This window comes from Talpa occidentalis, unplaced genomic scaffold (assembly GCF_014898055.3).
Source record: "Talpa occidentalis isolate TD23 unplaced genomic scaffold, MPIMG_talOcc4v2.1 talOcc4.7, whole genome shotgun sequence".
NCBI lineage: Eukaryota > Metazoa > Chordata > Mammalia > Eulipotyphla > Talpidae > Talpa > Talpa occidentalis.
Genome location: NW_023605083.1, coordinates 86215316 through 86236126, shown reverse-complemented (window position 1 = coordinate 86236126; position 20811 = coordinate 86215316). Strand labels below are relative to the sequence as shown.

At 47.8% G+C, this 20811-nt stretch overlaps 2 protein-coding genes across 6 annotated transcripts in view; one reads left to right on the top strand and one right to left on the bottom strand.

Annotated features, from left to right (window-relative positions):
• SMYD4 (SET and MYND domain containing 4) overlaps window positions 1–5899 on the top strand; it is a 49419-nt gene extending 43520 nt beyond the window's left edge. For all 5 annotated transcript variants that reach the window (XM_037493478.2, XM_037493481.2, XM_037493477.2 and 2 more), the window contains one exon: window positions 3–5899. In XM_037493478.2, coding sequence (XP_037349375.1) covers window positions 3–156 — 154 coding nt within the window. In that variant the 3' untranslated portion in view covers window positions 157–5899. The remainder of the gene's footprint in view (window positions 1–2) is intronic.
• On the bottom strand, window positions 2760–13837 carry SERPINF1 (serpin family F member 1). Its single transcript, XM_037492536.2, has 8 exons — window positions 13717–13837; window positions 9452–9542; window positions 7896–8094; window positions 7158–7313; window positions 6553–6756; window positions 5222–5364; window positions 4141–4351; window positions 2760–3159 (listed from the first exon to the last, which is right to left on the bottom strand). Exons 1-8 carry the CDS (start codon window positions 13737–13739, stop codon window positions 2900–2902), a joined length of 1287 nt encoding a protein of 428 aa, XP_037348433.1. The 5' UTR covers window positions 13740–13837; the 3' UTR covers window positions 2760–2899.
• Window positions 13838–20811: the final 6974 nt, after the last annotated feature.

Here is a 20811-nt window from a genome sequence, read left to right as displayed (position 1 = left end):
AGGTTTGCAATAACCGAAGCACTGAGCACAATACAAAAGGCAGAAAAGGTTCTATTGGTGCACTGTGGCCCTTGGAATGACGAGATCCAGGAACTACAAAAGATGAAATCCTGTTTATTGGACTTGTCATCCACCTCTGTGGGACCTTCCGTGTAGGGTGTGCCCAGGGGAACTTAAACCCACGGGAAAGGAACCCATGGAAATTAAAGAGGTTCTGTTGCTGGTGAGCTGTTACTGGGAACTAGAGGACTTGCCTAACTATCAGTCTAGTGCTTGAGGGGAGGGAGGACTTGGAAAGTATTGCAGTTAGAGAGAGACACTTGCCTGTTTTGATGACTGTTTCCTGAAATAGTTAACCACCCCCCAGTAAAAATCCCAGTTCCCAGAAAAGATGGAAGACTAGTCTCTGGAGAGCCTAAGCCCTTGAAAAGGATGTCAACTGATCTGCAGGCGTCTGCATGTAAGCTGGGGTGTGGTTAGACTCCATCTCACTACATGATGATAGTCAGGTTCCCTGGAACATTCCTGTGGCTTCTAGTATTGAGGAAATGTTGTGTACCACTCCAGGGGGAGCTTAAACTCTTAGTACTTGTGCTGTAATTGAGAAATAATTATAAAGCAAGAAATCAGTGAGGCGCCTTACCCCCAGAGGCATAGCTTCGTTTATGGTATCTAGTTTCCTTGACTCCTTTGTTAAAACTGGTAGAATGTAGCATTTCCCTGGTGGTGCAATGGGTTAAGACGCAACCTATGAAACTATCCGCAGCCACTGTAGCACGAGTTCAATCCCCAGCCAGGTAGCTACCCACATGGCGCAGCAGACCTCTCCTGACTCGCCCGCTGCTCCCCTCAGCAGTGTACGTTGGTCAGTCTGCCTGTTCTGTTCCCCACTCTGTCTGGTGAAACACACACACACACACACACACACTGGCCTGTACCCCAGCTCTTGTATACATAAATAAATAAATCTTAAAAAAAAAAACTGGTAGGGCCTCCCCGGTGGCGCAGCGGTTGAGCGCTGGGTTGCGAAGCTACCCGCGGCCTCTGCAGCGCCAGTTCGATCTCCGGTTGCTCCCCGGCCACCGAAGGAGGGTCCCACATAGCGCGCAGACCTCTCCTGCCGCCCGCTGCTCCCCTAAGCAGTGTACCTTGGTCCTTCTGCCTGCTCTGCTCCCCGCTCTGGCTCTGGTGAACTCTCTCACCCTCCCGCGCTTCTGACTGTACCCAGTGCATGTATAAACAAACAAACAAATAAAACATGCCTCTATTAAAAAAAAAAAAAAAAAGTTTAAAAAAAAAAAAAACTGGTAGAGTGTAAATTGTGAATAGAGAAATAAATATGGGGCCATTTTACTGTTGGGCTGTTTCTTCCTGGGGTGGCAGCACTAAATTTGTTTTCTACTGGTTCTCCAGTAATTATCTGGATTTCATTCTATACTCTTGGCAGACTCACTGACCAAACAATAATAACATCAAACTTATAGCAATGATTTTTAACACATGTGCCTGCTTTCTTTGTTTGATTTATGAGCAAACTTGAAAAGAGACTACTTTTTTTCCTACCAGATAGCCTCCAAGCTGGCAGATGCAATACATACTGTGTAAGTACCTGGGGAGGGAGGCTCAGAAGATGCATGGGCACCACCACTTCTGGTTTCAAAGTTTGAACAGAAAGTTGGGGCATTAATTCTCTTCCACGTAGATATTTAGCAATAATCTAGACCCTATGCTAGTCAGAAGGCTGAGGTTCTCTGAGTCTCGACTCTGTTATATCACCACTGGTGACGAAGTGGTTCAGATGGTTGAAAAGAATGCCAAGTCCACACTGTTTCAAGAGCCCACCCACTCTGGCCATTCCCAAAGAGGCCCCATTGGTTGCCACAGAGTTATAATCAGGAAATGAATAACCCAGAATTTGCCCGGCAGACTCTTTGGAAGCAGAGCTTTTGGAAGCCAGCACTCAAACATTTGTTGAATTAAGGGTAGACCGAATTTCATTAATCCTCCTTCCTACTAAATCACTGTGGCAAGGCAGTAGCCAGTGAGATTTTTTGGTAGAGCTAACGTTTTCAAGAAAAGTAATTTAGTCCTGTAGTTATTCTGTTCTAGACACTTGTCATATTTCATATTCTTAAAAAAGGCTCTGCTGTACTTTGCAAAATAGGCATACTTCCTTAAAAGAATATATTTAGAGATTTGACATACCCAGTCCCATTTTATATCAACTTGAGAGCTTTCTTTAAATGCTTCATAAAACGAGGTATTATTTCCTGAAGTTATAAATGGTCTCCCTTACCAACCCATGTGTTATCCCAGATTGTCATATGACGTTAGCTTGACTGGGGGATAACTGTGCTTGCACTGAAACTTAGGGTCCGGACCCCTTACCTCCGACATCGCTGTGGCTGAGCTGACCACCATGAGGCATGTGGGCACTGCCACACTGGCCTCACCTGTACCTGCTCAGTGTTTGTTCAGCAATTTAAAGAGAAGAAAAAAAGGAAACAAAACTTAAAGTCTAGTTTTTTTTAAGAGTGTACTCCACTGATTGTGAGGGCAGGATGCCCTCCTGAAGGGATCAGCGGTACTAGTAGATAAACACCCTGAAGCATTATACAACATAGATAACCAAAAGTCTAAGTGGTGGCTGTATGTAGAGTTTAGATAGAAGCAGGTTGTCAGTATGGGAGCAGCAGATTCCTAAAGGGCAGTTTATCTTCATATTAAACAACCTCACTTAGAATACAAGGAGGAGAAAAGTAACACAAGTTATGAATACAGCACTTTTATTGCAAAGTATACATTGAAACATTATAGAGGCAGCCTTCATATGATTATAATAAACTGCCACCCTCTAGGATTTTCTTCTTCTAGAGTATTTTAACATTAAACTGGGCCACTAAGTGCCCCTGGGGTCCAGAATTTTACCTATGAAGAGAAGGGCCCCTGTATCCGTGTCCCTCAGTACAAAAATAAAAGGTTGGTTAAGGTGATAGTCCAGGGGGAAAGTGAGGCGGGCAGCCTGGAACCCCGGGCTGGGGCTGGTGCCTGCTCCATCCTCACTCCACTCGAAGACAGCACGATGTTCCACTTGAGTAAGCTTGATAGGTTTGCCTGTGATCTTGCTAAAGTCTGGTGAATCAAACAAGGATTGTAGCTCTGCAGAGATTGAGAGAGTTTCATTAAAACCATGCCTTACCTAACACCCCATGGAAGAGTACAGTCCTGATTTTTTTTAAAAAAATTTACTTTCATTTATGCATATAAGAACTGGGGTGTAGGTCAGAGGTGCGGGGGGTAAGAGGATTCACCAGAGACAGAATGGGGAGCACAACAGGAGGATCTACTGAAATACATTGCTGCGGGGAGCAGCAGGTGAGACAGGAGAGGTCTGCTGTGCCATGTGGGTAGCTCCCTGGCCAGAGATCGAGCTTATGCTGCAGTGGCTGCAGATAGCTTCATAGTGCTGCAACTTAACCCCTTGCACCACCAGGGAGAACCCCTAGTCCTGATTCTTAACTTTAAGATTTTTATTTATGCATATAAGAGCTGGGATACAGGCCAGAGGTGTGGGGAGTGAGAGGATTCACCATAGACAGAGTGGGGCAGACTGACTGAAATACACTGCTGAGGGGAGCAGCAGGTGAGTCAGGAGAGGTCTACTGTGCCATGTGGATAACTCCCTGGCCGGCGAGGGATCGAACTCATGCTACAGAGGCTGCAGACAGCTTCACGGTGCTGTGCTCTACCCCTTGTTCCACCAGGGAGGCCCCTGATTCTTAACTCTTGATTCTCAAGATGATAAGCAAGCTAAAAGTAGGACACAACTTGTGCTCTTTTGTGAGGTGTATAGAGCTCTGGGTTAAGGTTTAAGTGACTTGCCCAAGAACATATAGCCAGATTAGACCAGTCTTGAGAGGCAATGTCATAGTTCCTGTTACAGGAAACTTGCTCATGGGGCTGAGAAATGAGTCTGATATGGAAGACAGTTCAGAGTTCCCCTCCAGCATTATCAGAATTAAGCGATCATCTCTGGGCTCCGTACAAGGCCATGAGGCCCTTGAGCTCAGCTTGGCAAAGTGGAAGGCCTAAAGACTTGATCCCGCCTACCCCAAGAGCCTAAGGGTCTTGCAAACATACTCATCTCTTGCAGGGACTTGGTGACTTCGCCTTCGAAACTCAGCTTCAGCTTAGGAATGGTCAGAACTGCTTGAACAGTCTTCAGTTCTCTGTCTATGTCATGAATGAACTCAGCGGTGAGGCTTTCTTCTATCAGTGTCAAGTTCTGGGTCACTTTCAGAGGCAGGAAGAAGATAATACTCATGCTTCCAGTCAGAGGCAGCTGGGCAATCTGAAACAACAGGGAGGAAATGCATGGTTACTCCTGAGGCACACCCACAGCCCCAAGCTGCCTTCTCTTCTCAGGTAGTGCCCTGGCCTTGCTTTCCCTGCCCCAATCTAACAATTGCCCCTCAAGGCTACTGTTTTGGGGCCACAGGACATCTACTGATATTCCTCCCCAAAGTAGGCTGTTGCATTTCTGACCTCAGCCTAGAGGTAAGAAAGCATTTTCTCCTGTGGTTCTAAGGAACTAGAACTGATTTCCAGGGTTATGTTTTCTCCCAAGGTTTGTCTGCCGACAATTTTCAATCATCTGTTACGTATAGAGCCCTGGGCTAGAAAAGCAGGTGTTGCGCACAGCAACACAGAAGCATAAAATGAGTCTTATGAACAAAGGTTCTTAACCTAAGGTTCATGGGACAAATGGTATCAGGGGTCCCGGTAATCATATACAGAAGTATGTGCATGTGTTCACATGCATTTCCTTTTGTCAGATTCCTAAAAAAAAAGAAGAAGAACTACTGACTTAGAATTAAAAGTAAGTCAGGTGTATGTGAAAGACTTAGAATGCCACTACTTTGGCATTTGTGATGGGTTTTGAACATTTGGCAGAAAGAGAATATAAAGGAAAGTGGAAGACAAGAAATCATCGACATTTCTCATTACCTTTTTAATCCTTATAGAAACCCTGAAAGGATAAGTTTATCCCCTTTCATTTTAAGAAGACAGGGCGGCTATTAGCTTGCTGAAAAGAACTGAGCACTAAAATTTGACAGATGTCGAGTCTCAAGGGTCTCAGAGTCCATTCTATTCCCACTACACTATTCTGTCTTGTCTCTGTCCTTGCTCCCCACCTACCACCCACCCCACCCCTACAGACCTTGCAACTGAGATCAGAATCCAAGCCATAGCGTAAAAGGGCCTTAGGGTCTGACATCATGGGGACTCTTACAGTCCTCTCCTCATCCAAGTGGAAATCAGCCAGGGAAGTCTTTCTGGAGTCAAACTTGGTTACCCACTGCCCTGGAATGAAACAAATGGAGTGTCCTGAGCTCCAGAAGACCAGATGGGCAGTGGAACAAGGATGTCAATGAAACTTGCCTACATGGCTAAAGGAATCTTAGTAACCAGGGGTCCTGACACGCCAAGGAATAGCTTTATCTCAGAATGTGTGGGCTGACCCGTAATAGTCTAGGATCCTGGATACCATCTGCAAATGAACTCAGAAGGAAATATGTTGATTTTATCAATTTGAATGTCTGGGTTATACAAATTCTATAATAGACCAGAAGAAGGTAAACAGGCGTATACTTCTACAGTGGTGTGTATGGAAGATAGGATCAAAGGAGGTCAGAGCTAGAAAGGTCCTTGACATCATCTTATCCCCCTCTCAGATGAAAAAGCACTGGAGCCCAGAGAGGTGAAGCAGCCTGCCAATGCTCACACAGTGTGGTGATGACCAAGCTTCTTTAGTTTAAGGTGGCCTTTAACATGCTGGTCTGTAACTGCCTCTTTCGTTCCCTGGAGATCAGTGCCTCAAGTAGGAAGGCATTGGGCTTTTCTCTAGGAGTTTAGGGGTTCAGTCTCACTCTGCCTGATAGATGGTTATAAAGTACTTCTAGAGGAGGTTGCCAAAACCTACCCAACACTTCTCTGGCATGGGACTGACCTCACACTGAGCCCTGGGGATTGTTGGGCATACCACCACAGCCTAGCGGAAGAGTGTTGTAGCACTAACAGCAGTCTGCTGAGGACCTGCTGTGTCCCAGACACAGTGCCAGTGTTGATGTTAAGATGGGAGACAACTAGACAGTGCCTCTGAAGTCAGTGTATTGTCCACATGTTAGAGATTAAAAAATAGGCCCAGAAAGGCTATGAAGCTGTGCAGGGTGCTCCAGCCCATAAAGGCAAAGCTGGGCTCTGAGTCTGACTCCAGTCAGAATTCTTCTGATGTCCCCCCGCTCCACGCAGGCCCAGTAGCAGCAGTGCTTTCTCCCTCTCTGCTCGGCTTGGTCCAAGGCCTGTTCTGTTAGGTGAACACTTATCAAATGTTTGCCTTGGATTTGAATACAAGCAAATTGCACGTATCCGATACTCCTCTGCCTTCACCTCTGGGTTCATGGTGAACCAGTTCTTTGACATACCTTCTTTTCCCAGCCCCCGTAACACCCGCCAGCCACCCCTGGTCAAGAGAAGTAGCAAAGCCCTCACCCTTGAAATAAGCCACCCCAAAAAGGAGAACACTGATTCCAGTGGGCATTTCCCGTGTGGACCTAGCAATTTTCCCTTTCATCTGGGCCTGCACCCAGTTGTTCATTTCCTGAAGGTCCATGCGAGAGTTTCCAGTCAGGATCCTGGGCCTGGTCCCGTAGGACTTTTCCAGTGGTGCAACAAAACTCGATTTTATCCGCAGCTCTGGGAAGAAATGGAGCAGGGGTTAGGTACTCTGAAAGCTAGACATGCAAGCATAACCTCTTTGAGAGCATGCCAACCTTAGGTCCTAGTTTACCACTCAGCAGGCCCTGACTTCCTGCCTAGCTTCTCCCTGTGACTTGCCAGGACTTTATGCCAGCATCCCCAAGCACTGGACAAGGAACAACAGATTTGGCTCATTGCTGTTTCTTGCCACGTTAACTGCCCTCCCCAGCTCTCCCACTGTCTCTTTCAGCCCACTTCCTTTCTGACCCTCTTTGGGCTCATGGGGTCCCACACATGCCAGGCCTGGCCTGGGCAGACAGACTCTGTTGTTGAAACCCCCTATGTGAAGAATGGGGCCCCACTCCCCTCAGGCAGCCCCAGCTAGCAGGCCAACTCACTTCTTTCAAAGATGATTCGGGAAGCACTCCTAAAGTTCTTCTGGGGTGCAGTGACAGAAGCAAGGAGTTCCTTGTAGGTGCCATGAATGTCTGGGTTGCTGATCAGGTCATAGTAGAGAGCTCGGTGAAGGGTGGATTCTGTCCGCTGTTCCGCTCCTGCCAGAGAAAGAATATGAGTGCCATAATTTCCCACCAGGCCCTCCCCCAGAACAGGACAGGAACGATACACTCTTAGTGTTTTTGTCTGCTGATATCAGAAACATTCTCTGTGGGCAAGGATTTTGAAGACAATGGAAGAAAAATCAATTTTCCTAAATTAAGCTAAAGGCATCAGGCATAGAGAGAACTGTGAGTGTGGGACTGAGGACTTCGAGCCTTACTGTTTTGTAGTTACCTGTTTATTAGTTTCCCTGTGAACTCATCTGTGACCTTAGCGAGGGCAGAGACCATGCCTGCTTGTGTACAGTTAAATCCCCAGAATCTTGCCAGATGGCTGCCTGTGAAAGCTTGTTTAAGGAATGAATGAGTGTGGAAGTCGCCATGTCAATAAACAATCCCAAGGTCGCACACCCATGTGAGGAGTGCCCTCCCAGGGGACAAGGGATTGTGTGCACAGCCTTCGAATCCCACCCCTACGCTCAGTAGGGGCCCCTCCCTGAACTCAAGTGTCTCTAGGACTTAGAGAGCCATACATGTGCAGTTGCTGGATGCTGGGGCTTTCTGCATTGGAGAACTCACCCAGTGAAAGGGCAGAAAATGCTGTGGCCACACTGAGTGGAGACAGGAGCACGTTGGCAGTAGGACTCCCACTAGATCTCACGCGGTACAGGTCATAGCCAAAATTGGAGACAGCCGCTGCCAGCTTATTTACAGGGACCTTGTAGAAGGGATCTTCCTCTTCCACTGGCACCCCTGTGGTGTCTGGGGTCAGAGATCCCTGGGTTTGAGTACAAGAACCAGTGGAGATAAGCATTGGATGACTGCTCTCATCACTCTGCGTGGGATTGTCATTCTGGGCCCCTTAGGGACGTCCTGAGTACAGCATGTTTAACCTACTGTTGGAATGAGTTTGCACTCCCTGAGCATGCAGTTGCTCTCTGCTGGGGAGAAGCAACCCAGGAGATTAGTAGGTCAGCTTTAAACACTTGGAAACTGTGAGCCTATGACACACTTTAAAAAAATAAAAAAAAGACACCCTCCCCTTCCCAAGAAATCCTATTCTCAGGCCAGCCCAGGTTTCCTGTCTGCTCCCCCTGTACACTGCTTCCATGTTTCTTCCTAGACCCTCATATCAAATGCCCCTGTCATTCATGGCCCTTGTAGAAGGGATCATTGTAGAAGGGATTCATGGCCCTGGTCAGATATCACTTCCACCCCAAACTTGCCATGGATCACCCCAGTCGAGGCCACATTTTGGTTTTATGACCTTTTTTTCAGTCAGCTACCAATTGCTCATTAACCACCTTCCATATGCACACTGGGTGCTAGTTCTCTTCATTTTACTTTGTTTCATGCTTGTTTGATGTATTTGTCTAATACCCCAAAGACTAACACCTCAAAAGACTAATATCTCAAAAAATATCCATGAAGGCAAGAAATGAGTCTTATTATTTCCATACATCCCCAGCGCCTACAGAATAGGTGTTCAGTAGATGAAAAATAAGTGACTGGCCACAATGGCCCTATAAGAATGAGCATTTTTAACTCCATTTTGGGGTAAAAGTGACTTGCTTACTGTCACAAAGCTGGTGAGAGGCAGTCAGAATTCAAACTCAGAACTCAAGACTCAGTCCAGGGTTCCAGCCAGTGTGGTGTGCCCCAGTCTCCCTGGTCCCTGGAGTAACAGTCACCCTCCACTGTCACATAGCACCGGCTTCTCTCCTAGCATCAGCATTTACCTTTGCAGCCTGCCTCTGCTCCCTCTGGACAGAAAAGAGGTCTTTCCACACTATTACATCTCAGCTGTGCCCTGGCCGGTATCAGTGTGTGTCCAAGACCGTCACCCACTCAGTGAGACCCACAAGGAATGCAAAGCAATGAGAAAGGGTTTTCATAGAAGGGACAGTCCCACGCTGGCTAAAGTGTTTTTGCTTTTTCCCTCTCTTTTTAGTCTTATTTTTGTCCCTAAGCAAGACATTATCTATTTTGCTGATGGAGAAACAAACACCCTGTCTAGATATAAAGGGTCAGACCCTGCTCCGGAGCCTGAGTGTCCAGCTGCCTGTCCTGTCTGCCATGGGTTTGCGTGCACATGTACATGCACACATGCACACACACACCACATCCACACTGACCTCCTCCAGGCTGCCAGCATTGTTCTGGCAGCTGCCATACCCAAGGAGGGCTCCAGTCCAGAGAAGTAGCATGAGGGCCTGCATCCTGGACCTGCAAGAAAGTAAGAGACAGTAAGATGTTTCCCTCAGCCACCACCCTGCACCACCAAGACACCCTGGGCAGGGACCAGGGACTTGCCAGAACCAGGCACCTGTCCACCAGCCTCCCCATGCTGTGGACACTCAACTTGATAGAACTTTCTCAGCAACTGCTCACCCCGCCACCCACCTTCCAGCCCACAGTCACGTGATGAGCTTGTGCATTCATCCCATTGTCAGCCTCAGGAGACCCACCTTCCAGCCTAAAGCTCCAGAACAGTGAAGATCCAACAGTCGACTCCTCTGTGTAGGACATGTTGGGATACATATGCACACTAGGCTTTTCCCTGGACTACCTGACCAGCTCCTTATAGAGGATTTGGGGCAATATCTACTAACAAAACAGGGGCTGAATCTGAGCCTCTCAGAATATAGAGGACAGAGGCATCCGGTCCAGCCCTGGACTGGAAACTGCAGCCTCATGAAGAAGCTCATTCTCTTCTCAGTTCTGTGAAAAGCTCTTACTCTCATAGTTAGGGGTAATGGGTCTTGGGACAGAAATCCTGGGTTCAAATCTCAATTGTCTTAATAGCTCTCTAAATCACAATGTTTTCTCTTGTAAAATAGAAATCAAATAGTTCTAACCTACTGTGATCAGGATTAAATTAGATGATGTCTTATTAGCACTTAACAGTCTCCAATGAGCTGAAAAGTGTCTCCCCATAACTGGAACCTTAAGACCCTCTTCCCCTATGGGGCAGATCATCTTCCCCACCAGCTGGAAAATTGCTTTTATGCCATGCCCTAGGAATCTTCTTTCCTGGAAGTTAAACACAACCCCCTTCCTAATAAGACCACCCAAGTCTCTTCACTTCCCTAGAAGATGCCAGGCTCCTAGGGAAAAGGGAAATCTGGGTGCTGGCCCCCATTGTGCGACACCACCACTTATGCCTCCCTGCATTCACTACTTCTCTCTGCCCTGGAGTCAGGATATAGGGGTGAAGTGGGATAAGACAGCTAGAAATCACAGATAAGATCTTCCAAGAGGCCCCTGCTTAAAAAGTGAGAAAAGGTGCCTCCCTGGTGGCACAGGGGTTAAAGACACAGCACTATGAAGCTATCACCAGCCACTGCAGCATGAGTTTGATCCCTGGCCAGGGAAGTGACACACATGGCGCAGCAGACCTCTCCTGTCTCACCCGCTGCTCCCCTCAGCAATGTATTTCAGTCAATCTGCCTGTTCTGCTCCCCACTCTGTCTCTGGTGAACACACACACACACACACACACCCTGCACCTCAGGCCTACACCCCAGCTCTTGTATGCATAAATAAATAAATCTTTTTTTTAAAAAAAAGTGGAGACAAGGTCTCAGCACCCATGACTTTTGACGGGTCCACATTCTCCATTCTTATTGCTGAGTCAAAAATTTATAATCAGTCTTCCCTGCCCCTCACTTCCCCGCAAGACACACACACAGGCCAAGGGTCTCTGGCTCCTTCATTACCCTTTTATATGCCCATAAACACACACACAAGATATACAGACTTTCTGACTTCTCAGAGCAAATAGGTAAGTTGAGAATGCAGTGTGTAATTTTTGCCCAAAGTCCTTATAGTTAAGTCTGATAATCCACTGGACAACATTGTAGACCATTAAAGGCAACAAAAGGAAAAAAAAAAAAAAAAAACCTGCCTCCTGAGTTTGCTCAGCTTAGGGTTGGACTGTCAGTGGGAACCAGATGGCTTTCTTCCTAAACTCTCGTCTTGGGCTCGTGTCTCAGGGTTCCATGGACCCCTGTTTTAGCCAGCTGTTCTTCAACATAGCCTCCCCCACCACCCAGGGCGAATCTTCAGTTGAGACAATAGGAAAAGCTTTCTGCAGTGCAAGATAAAGACCTAACACCATCCAGATTTACAGCTCTCCACCCAGCCAGCCTCACCCAAGCTGGCAGGTGCCTTGCCTGAGCCTCAGCAGGCTGGTTTATTGGAGACTGAAAAGTCATCGAGATGCATAGGTGGCAAGGTTAGAGGTAAAGCTTTTATCTTTAGTTCCTCTGGCCAAGGTGAGGATTTGAAGGAAGGAAAGAGGGGTCCTTCTGCTGTAGTGTTTTTTTTTTTAAGATTCATTTTTTAATTTATTTTATGCAGACAAGAACTGGGGTGCAGGCCAAAGGTATGGGGGGGTGAGAGGATTCACCAGAGACAGAGTGGGGAGCAGAACAGGCAGATCTACTGAAATACACTGCTGAGGGGAGCAGCGGGCAAGACAGGAGAGGTCTGCCGCGCCATGTGGGTAGCTCCCTGGCCGGGGTTCGAACTCGTGCTGCAGTGGCTGGTAACAATCTGACAATGCTGAGACTTCAACCCCTGCGCCACCAGAGAGACCCTCCTGGTGTAGTGTTTAAGGAAACTAAATTCACAGTTCAAATGCACATGAGGTGAGATCTTCTCTATGGGGATCCCTGTGGAGCCTGAACCCAATCCCTCATGGTGGGGTTGATCATTGTCACCACATGGGGAGGCTGAGGCTGAAAGTAGAGGGGGCACCTCTGCAGGGAAAGACACATGGCCCCAAAGCTGGCTCAGAGCCTGTCTCTGGGACTTGTAGTGTTAATGAGCTTCTTTGGATCCCCCACCTCAAGCCCTAGGGGTGAGGGAAAATGTAAAGTTATTAAAAGTCCCCAAAAAGGGCAGTGTATAGCTGGAGAGTAAGAATCTGCTTGGGGGCCCCTCTGAGCACACCCAGGTCCAAGGTGATTGTTCTCTGAGCTGGGGCAGGCAGCCGTTGGCTGGCCAGGGGCACAGGGACAATGATGCCATCCTGTCCAAAGGGCAGTATCCAAACCAGACTCCCATCCTGCCAGGTGGGGGAGGGCACTGGCATGGGGCATATGTCCTCTCTGTTGGGCCAAGGTTCAGGCCTTACTTTCTGCTACATTGCCCAAATGAAGAGACACAGGGACTGGGATTTGGTGATCTTGTCTTCAAGCTGGGAGGATAAACTCGAGCCAATACATGTGTTTCAGATTAATCCCAGTTGTGAGAAAAATACCATCCCTCCTCCTCCTCCCAGAACCACACAGCCTCAAGCCACACGGTGGTGGACTTCATGTGCCGTGCAGGGAAGGGCACCGCCCTCTTCCCTGGCTCTGGGAGAGAGGTTCCGGGGGTCTCCTCCAGGCCCACCCCACCCATGGTGACCCTGCCAGTCCCAGGCGCTATCCTTCCAAGTCTTGGGACTTAGATCAGGCCAGGGTGCCCATGAGTTTTATCTCCCTACACCCCAAAAGGACCAACCCTAGAAATAATTCCCTGGCCTCCTCTCCCTCCCAGCCACAGCCTAGGGGCTGAATTCCTAGTGGAGAGGCAGTGGCCAGATAGTGATGGGGTTTCTGGGAAGTCTGCAACTGTTCTTTGGCCCTGACCCACTTGTTGCTGTGGCTTGTCCCAGGGAGCTTAAAGAGTCAACTGGCCGTTTTTCCCAGCACTGGCCGCTGAGCCCCCAAACCCCATACACAGAGCGGGCCAAGTAGCGCTCATTGTGAGAGATCAAAATCCCTGTGGTATCCCAGCTTTTACTCCCAGCTAATTTGGCCAAAGAAAAAAGGTGGGGGCTGGGTAAAGGACCCAGCTGCACTCCATCCAGTGTCCCACCAGGCTCAGGAGGCCAGCTGCTTGGCACTGCTGGGAAGAGAACTTTGAAATCAGCACCAGTTAATTTTGAAAAGAAGCAGCAGGGAGCTGAGCCCAAGCCAGGGCTGGGCTGCAGCGTGGGCTGTCTCCCTGACTGCCTAGTGGAAGTTCAGCTCAGGGCAGCCTCCTTCCCTGGGGGCTGTGGAGCCCCTCTGAATTGCTGCCCAGACCCGACCCTGCAGCTGAGCTCTCTGCTTCTCTACCACCGCTCCCCTCAAGATTTCCCACTCGCTTCATTCAGAAGTCTTTCCAGCTTTTCTCCTAGTGGTACAGTGGATTTGGGAATAAATTGCCTTCTGCACCCCTAGTCCCTCTGCCCTCTCATCCACTCACCCTGGCACCAAAGCTGCAGGAGCTACTGTCTCTCCACCTTCTCTCCCTTGCACCGCTGTTTTCTTCTCCCAGGATACCCCTGCCTCTCCCCAGGACCCCCAGCCCAGGAGAGCCTCTCCATCTTCCCCTTGTACTCAGACTAGACAGGGAGCTGCTTTACCTGTGGGTGCGCTGCAACTCCATGCTCAGCCTAGGTTTCTGGAAGCCTGCACACACTGAGGGGGCTCCTGCAAGCACAAGAGCTTTTCCTGCCACCCTCCCAATCCAGCGTCCAGCAGGCTTCAGATTACAGCTACTCCTTTCTTAAAGCGCCTGCACTCAATTTGGATTCTGTGATTGCATCATTGTCTGGTGTTAACTTTAACCCACTGCTGCTCTTCCACCACACATACACACCCCCCCAAGGCACACACATTCACACACTTGACTTGTGCCCTTGACCTTCCTTCAGGGCCCTGGCCTTCTTCTCTGCCTGCTGGCCCACCCTCAGAGGGCATGCTGGCCAGTCTCAGGAAGGGGGGAGAGAGGACAGCCTCAGGAAGTCTTGCCAGAGGAGGGGGAGGGAGGCTGGAGTGGAGAAAACACTGGCCAGGTACTGGGACCCTGGGTTTATCCTGCTCTGTTGTTTGGGATGTCTGAGGACTTTTTCAGCCCTAGGATTCTGTGATTTCTGAGTATCAGAAAAGGCAGTGGGGAAAATAGCTGACCAGTGGAAGAAATGAGATATTATACTATAAACATGAGTGCCCCGAGGAAGCCATGTGTGCACCAGGCATCCACCCGGCCATTAGCGGTTCCCTGGAAAGGAGAATACCTAGACCCTGCTCACCTTAAGATGCTTAGAAATTTTGCACTGTGGTTGTGACACCAAGATACTAACAGAGGGAAATTGTTTGAGAAGTTAACAAAACATTTTCACAGATCGGTAGGCATCTGTGAAGTATACCTGGCCAAAAGCCAGGTATACCTGGCCAAAAGCCCAAGTATACCTGGCCAAAAGTATACCTGGCCAAAAGCCCAAGGGTCTTTTAGAGAAGGCGTGATCGGAGAAGAAAAGGAGAGCACTCTGGGATATTTAGCTTGAAGAAGAGAACATTCAGGGGAATCCCACTTCACCTGGGACTCCAGGGACAAGAGGGAGGGGTCCTGGATGGAACTTGCCAATGGGTAAGTTTCCCCTCTCTCTATGGAAAGTTTATCAAGAGTTCAATCCTTCAACAAAAAAACTTCAACAAAAATCCCTCTATGCAAGTCACTGGCTAGGCACATGGAGGAGAAGGAGTACATAGATGAGAGAGAATCAGTGCCCTCCCTCCAGAAACTTACTGGCTAATATGAGAAGGACACATCCAATACAGTGTGGGCATCCTATGACAGTGGTCTCTAGAGCTGCCCTGGCCAAAAGTCGCATATAGGCCTGCAGCACTTGCAGTGGGGTTACTCTGGATTATGATGTTCTTTTTTTTTTTTAAGATTTATTTATTTATGCATAGAAGAGCTGGGGTACAGGCCAGAGGTGTGGGGGTGAGAGGATTCACCAGAGACAGAGTGGGGAGCAGAACAGGCGAATTGCCTGAAGTACACTGCTGAGGGGAGCAGCAGGTGAGGCAGGAGAGGTCTGCTGTGCCATGTGCCATGTCTGCTGCTCCTTGGCCGGAGATCGAACTTGTGCTGCAGTGACTGCGGCAAGCTTCATAGGTTGTGTCTTAACTCCTTGCACCACCAGGGAGGCCTCTTTATTTTTTTTTAAGATTTATTTTATTTATGCATCCAAGAACTGGGGTATAGGCCAGAGGTGCGGTGGGTGAGAAGATTCACCAGAGCCAAAGTGGGGAGCAGAACAGGCGGGTTGATTGAAATGCACTGCTGAGGGGAGCAGCAGGCAAGTCAGAAGAGGTCTGCTGCACCATGTGGGTTAGCTCCCTGGCCAGGGATTGAACTCATGCTGCAGAGACTGCCAATAGCTTCATTGTGCTGAGACTTAACCCTTGTGCCACCAGGGAGCCCCCACCTATTTTTTAACGTGCTGCCACAAAATGGTACATGTGATTCACATTACGCATTTATTGGACAGTGGCAGCACAGTTGAACTAAGTGAATCTAAGCTAAGTCTTAAAAGGGTAAGTAGTACCTCCCTGGTGGCTCAAGGGGTTAAGTCTCAGCACAGGGGTTAAGTCTCAGCCATGGCAGCATGAATTAGATCCCCAGCCAGGGAGCTAACCACATGGCACAGTAGACCTCTCCTGCCTTGCCCGCTGCTCCCCTCAGCAGTGTATTTCAGTAGATCTGCCTGTTCTGCTCCCTACTCTGTCTCTGGTTAGTCCTCTTACCACCAGCCCCCACCTCTGGCCTGCACCCTAGCTCTTGTAGGCGTAAATAAATAAATCTAAAAAAAAAATAGTAAAATGAGCTAAAAGTAAGCACAGAAATGTAGGAAGGACCTGACTATCTATGTAGACAATTTAAAATTTGATCCCTGTCTCATAATATACACAATAATTAATTCTAGGTACCATGGGGATTTAAATATGGGAAGCAATTTCTGTCTTTCTGCAGAATCTTTCTAATGAATTTTTATTTATATTATTTATTTAGTTTTCAATAGGGATTTTGTTCTTATGGTTCAAAATGCAAAACAACAAAAGGCAGACAAAGGAAATCTTCCTCTGACTCTGATCACCAGTCACAGACTCCACTCCCTGGAGACAGCAGATGTTAATCTCCTTCCTGTGTATACTTTCAGAGATATTTTTATGCTTTGAAAAGCAAATGCAAACACATATGCACAGGAAAATTTGTGAATGCTTTAGAGGAAAATATAGATGAGTCCTTTTGTAATGTCTGAGTAAGAAAGATTTTTTTAGAAGCAGCACAAATTACAAAAGGTTAATAAATTTAGTACTAAAATTAAGAAATGTTTTCATGAAAAGATACTGTAAAATAAAATTAAAATACAAGCCTCACACAAGGCGAAAATATCTGTAACAGAGATAACTGACAAAAAAATTACTAAATGTAATATAAATATTTTCTCCCATTCAGTAGGGTGTCTCTTTATTTTGGTCACTGTCTCTCTTGCTGTATAGAACCTTTTTAGTTTGACATACTGCCAGTTGTTTATTTTCTCCTTTATTGTCCTTGCTGCTGAAGAGGAGTCTGCAAGTATGTTTCTGAGGTTTAATGTCATGGAGTGTTTTTGCCTATGTTCCCTTCTGAGTATTTTATGGTTTCAGGTCTTACATCCAAGCCATTTTTTTTTTTAAGATTTATTTACTTATGCATGCAAGAACTGGGGTACAGGCCAGAGGTGTGGGGGTGAGAGGATTCACCAAAAGACAGAGTGGGGAACAGAACAGGCAGATTAACGGAAATACACTGCTGAGGGGAGCAGCAGGCAAGGCAGGAGAGGTCTGCTGCACCATGTGGGTTGCTCCCTGGCCGGGGATCAAACTAGTGCTGCAGTGGCTGTGGATAGCTTCATAGGTTGCGTCTTAACCCCTTGCGCCACCAGGGAGGCCCCAGATCCAAGTCTTTTCATCCATTTTGTGTTGATTTTCGTGTATGGTGTGAGATAATGGTCTACTTTCATTCTTTTGCATGTGGCAGTCCAATTTTATTGAAGATGCTTTCCTTGCTCCAGTGTTTATACTTTGGTCTGGTTAGACCAATGTCCTAATTATTTCCTAATAAATTAGATTCTTCATGCCTTTGATTACCAGGAAAAGAGTATGTCCTGCTCCTGGCCAAGGAGAGAGACTGCCCTTGTGCTCTTTGGTAGGTTAGCTCCTGCACAGAAGGATCACGCCACAGCCTCCAAATATCCTTATCACTCCCATATTTAAAGATACTTCCGGGCCTCCCTCATGGCACAAGGGGTTAAGCACAGACTGTGAAGCTATCCACAGCCTCTGTAGCATGAGTTTAATCCCCAGCCGGCCAGGGAGCTACCCACATGGCGCAGCAGACCTCTCCTGCCTCGCCCGCTGCTCCCCTCAGCATAGTATTTCAGTCAGCCTGCCTGTTCTGTTCCCTGCTCTGTCTCTGGTGAATCCTCTCACCCCCCACACCTCTGGCCTGTACCTCAGTTCTTGTATGCATAAATAAATAAATCTTTTTTAAAAAGATTTGAATAAAGGGCCTCCCCGGTGGCGCAGCGGTTGAGTGCTGGGTTGCGAAGCTACCTACAGCCTCTGCAGCGCCGGTTCGATCCCCGGTCACCGGGTAAGGGTCTCACATGGCGCGCAGACCTCTCCTGTGCCCGCTGCTCCCCTCAGCAGTGTACTTCAGTCCTTCTGCCTGTTCTGCTCTCCGCTCTGGCTCTGGTGAATTCTCTCACCCTCCCGCGCTTCTGACTGTACCCAGTGCTTGTATAAATAAATAAATAAATCTTTAAAAAAAAAAAAGATTTGAATAAAGTAGAAATTATACTTGAAATAAAAAATAAAGACACTTCCGTTTTGGCCCTCCCCTAAGCCACTGCCTACTTCTCAGTTCTCCCTCAAAGCCACACTGAAAAGTCATTTCCTCTTGTCTCTGCACTCTCTTGAGTTCTCATTCCCTCCTCTACCCCAGCCTAGTTTCTGTGTCCAACTTTCCTTTGTAACCGCTGTAGCCAGTTCACAGGTGACTCTGTGTTAACCACCGAACGGACATCTCTGCTCTTCGCCTGAGCCGGAATGGCAGAGGGTTCCTTTCTCTTGAAACCCTGATTCCCCAGTCCTGCCGTTTTCCTCCCACCTCTCAGGCTGCATCTTTTCTGTCTTCCTGGCTGGCTTGACACCTGGCTTGATTCTGGGACTCCTTTTCCTCTCTGTCTTTATCTCCTCTTAGGCAATTTCTGCCAATTCTGTGACTTTAAATGCATCTGTATGCTCCCAAATATATACTTCCAATGCTGACCAAAGTATCCAATTGCTCATTTGACATATCACATAGATGCCCAATGGGTAGGATGAACATATACTTTATCAGCAGTACACTCCTAACAGTAAACAGGGTGCTATTAATTAAACTGAAACCAGGGCCTCCCTGGTGGCACAAGGGGTTAAGACACAACCTATGAAGCTGTCCACGGCCTCTGCAGCCCAAGTTCCATCTCTGGGCCGGCCAGGGAGAAACCCACATGGTGCAGCAGACCTCTCCTGGCTCACCAGCTGCTCCCCTCAACAGTGTATTTTAGTAGATCTACCTGTTCTGTTCCGCACTTTGTCTCTGGTGAATCCTCTCACCCCCCACCCCCCACAACTCTGGCCTGTACTCCAGCTCTTGTATGCATAAATAAATAAATCTTTTTAAAAAATTAATAAACTGAAACCATAGGATAGCTCAAACTGTCCAGGCAGATGGGGACACGTGGTCACCCTATACAGTGTGGCATTTAAATCATAATAACTTGAAAACAGAAATCTCTAGTCACTCCTAAAGACTGTTCCTCACACTGATTCCCATCTCAGTAAACCCATTTCTCAAAACAAAGGGCTAGGAAGTTAAATGATAAACTTCACCATTCTGAGTCTTTCCTTCCCCTCATTTCCTGTACCATCTGCAATTCTGTAATGTCTATCTGCAAAATATATCTGAATTCTGACCACTTTTCTCCCATTTCTACACTCAGCACCCTGGACCAAGCCACCTACATCTCTTGCCTACTAACCAGTCTCCCTAGCTCCCACCTTCTCTGTCCCTCTGAGGCTGTTCTCCACCCAGAAGCCCAGTAAGCCTCTTAAATGTGCTTCAGTGGCACCCCTCAGATAAAAGCCTTCCCCGGGGAATGAGTTATGGCTCGCCACAGTACACTGATCAATCTCATATGCATGTGGTGAACGAAAGAAAGCAGACCCTGAGAGCACAGCCTGTGTGACTCCTTTATATAAAGTTCAAGATCAAGAAAAACAAATCTGGTGGGGCAAGGGGTTGGGACGCAGCCTATAAAGCTATCCACGGCCAATGCAGCACGAGTTCGATCCCCAGCCAGGGAGCAACCCACATGGCGTTAGCAGACCTCTCCTGTCTCGCCTGCTGCTCCCCTCAGCAGTGTATTTCAGTGGATCTGCCTTTTCTGTTTCCCACTCTGTATCTGGTGAATCCTCTCACTACCACCCCACACCTCTGGCCTGTACCCCAGTTCTTATATGCATAAATAAATAAATCTTTAAAAAAAAAGAAAAAGAAAAACAAATCTGAAATTACATGTCAGGGAGCACTGCTTCTTGACCTGGGTGCTGGTTGCCCAGGAATATTTGGTTCTTGGGAAAAACTCATTAAGCTTATGTATGCTTATGACTTGTGTACTTTGCATGTTCTATTTCAATCAAAAAATTTTCACACAAAACTCCCTTTATCCTCGGATATCCAATCCTCTTGCTCTGACCTACAAGACCGGTGTGGGCCCTGGCCCTAGCCTACCTCTATGGCTTCATTTCGCGGTTTCCCCTATGCTTGTCACAGTGTAGTCACACTGGCCTCCCTTCTGTCCCTGCAGAGACCCAATCTCTTTTCTGCCTTGGGGTCTCTGCCCTGGCTGTTCCCTCTTCCTGAGCATTCCTCCTTGCTCTCTGAATAGAACAGTCAGGTCTTTATCTCCCATCTCTCAGCTCCAGTGTCACCTTGGAGGGGCCTCCCCTGATCCACAATATGCCTTGCACGGTTAAGCAGTTACTTGGTGTCACACAATCTCAGAACTTCTGAAGCACTCCTCATTCTGTTTACTGGATCTGGTATTTCAATTTACTTGCTTATTGTCTAGAACAACTGCCACCATATATCAGCTTCAGGGGTAGGGATCTTGTCTGCTTGTCCAGTGCCGCAACCCAGAGCTTCGAGTGCTGCTGGCTCAGGAGGGAGCTCCATCCCTCCTGAATTTGCAGGGCAAAGGCTGCATCCCTGGAGCTCCATCCCTGCTTGCATTTGCAGGGCAAAGGCTGAAGTTAAGGCAGCCAGATCTTGGCTGGAGGGGGGTGGAGGGGATGGTACGAGACAATGGCAGGGACCCTTAGGAGTGATGACTAGACCCAACCCGGGCAGTGGGAACCAAAATGCAAAGGAGGAGAGACCTGAGCTGAGAAAGAATTACGGGGTAAAAGTAAGTGGTTGGGCTTGCTGATGTAACTTTCCAGGGATGCCTCGCCTCTTCTAATATAAAAACCAGTGTCTTTAGAGTGGCCCAAAAGCCCTACATCATCTGTCCCTAGTTCCTCTCTGACATCTTCCTACCCCAGCCCCCTCACTGCCCCACGGACACCAGCTCATCCGGAAT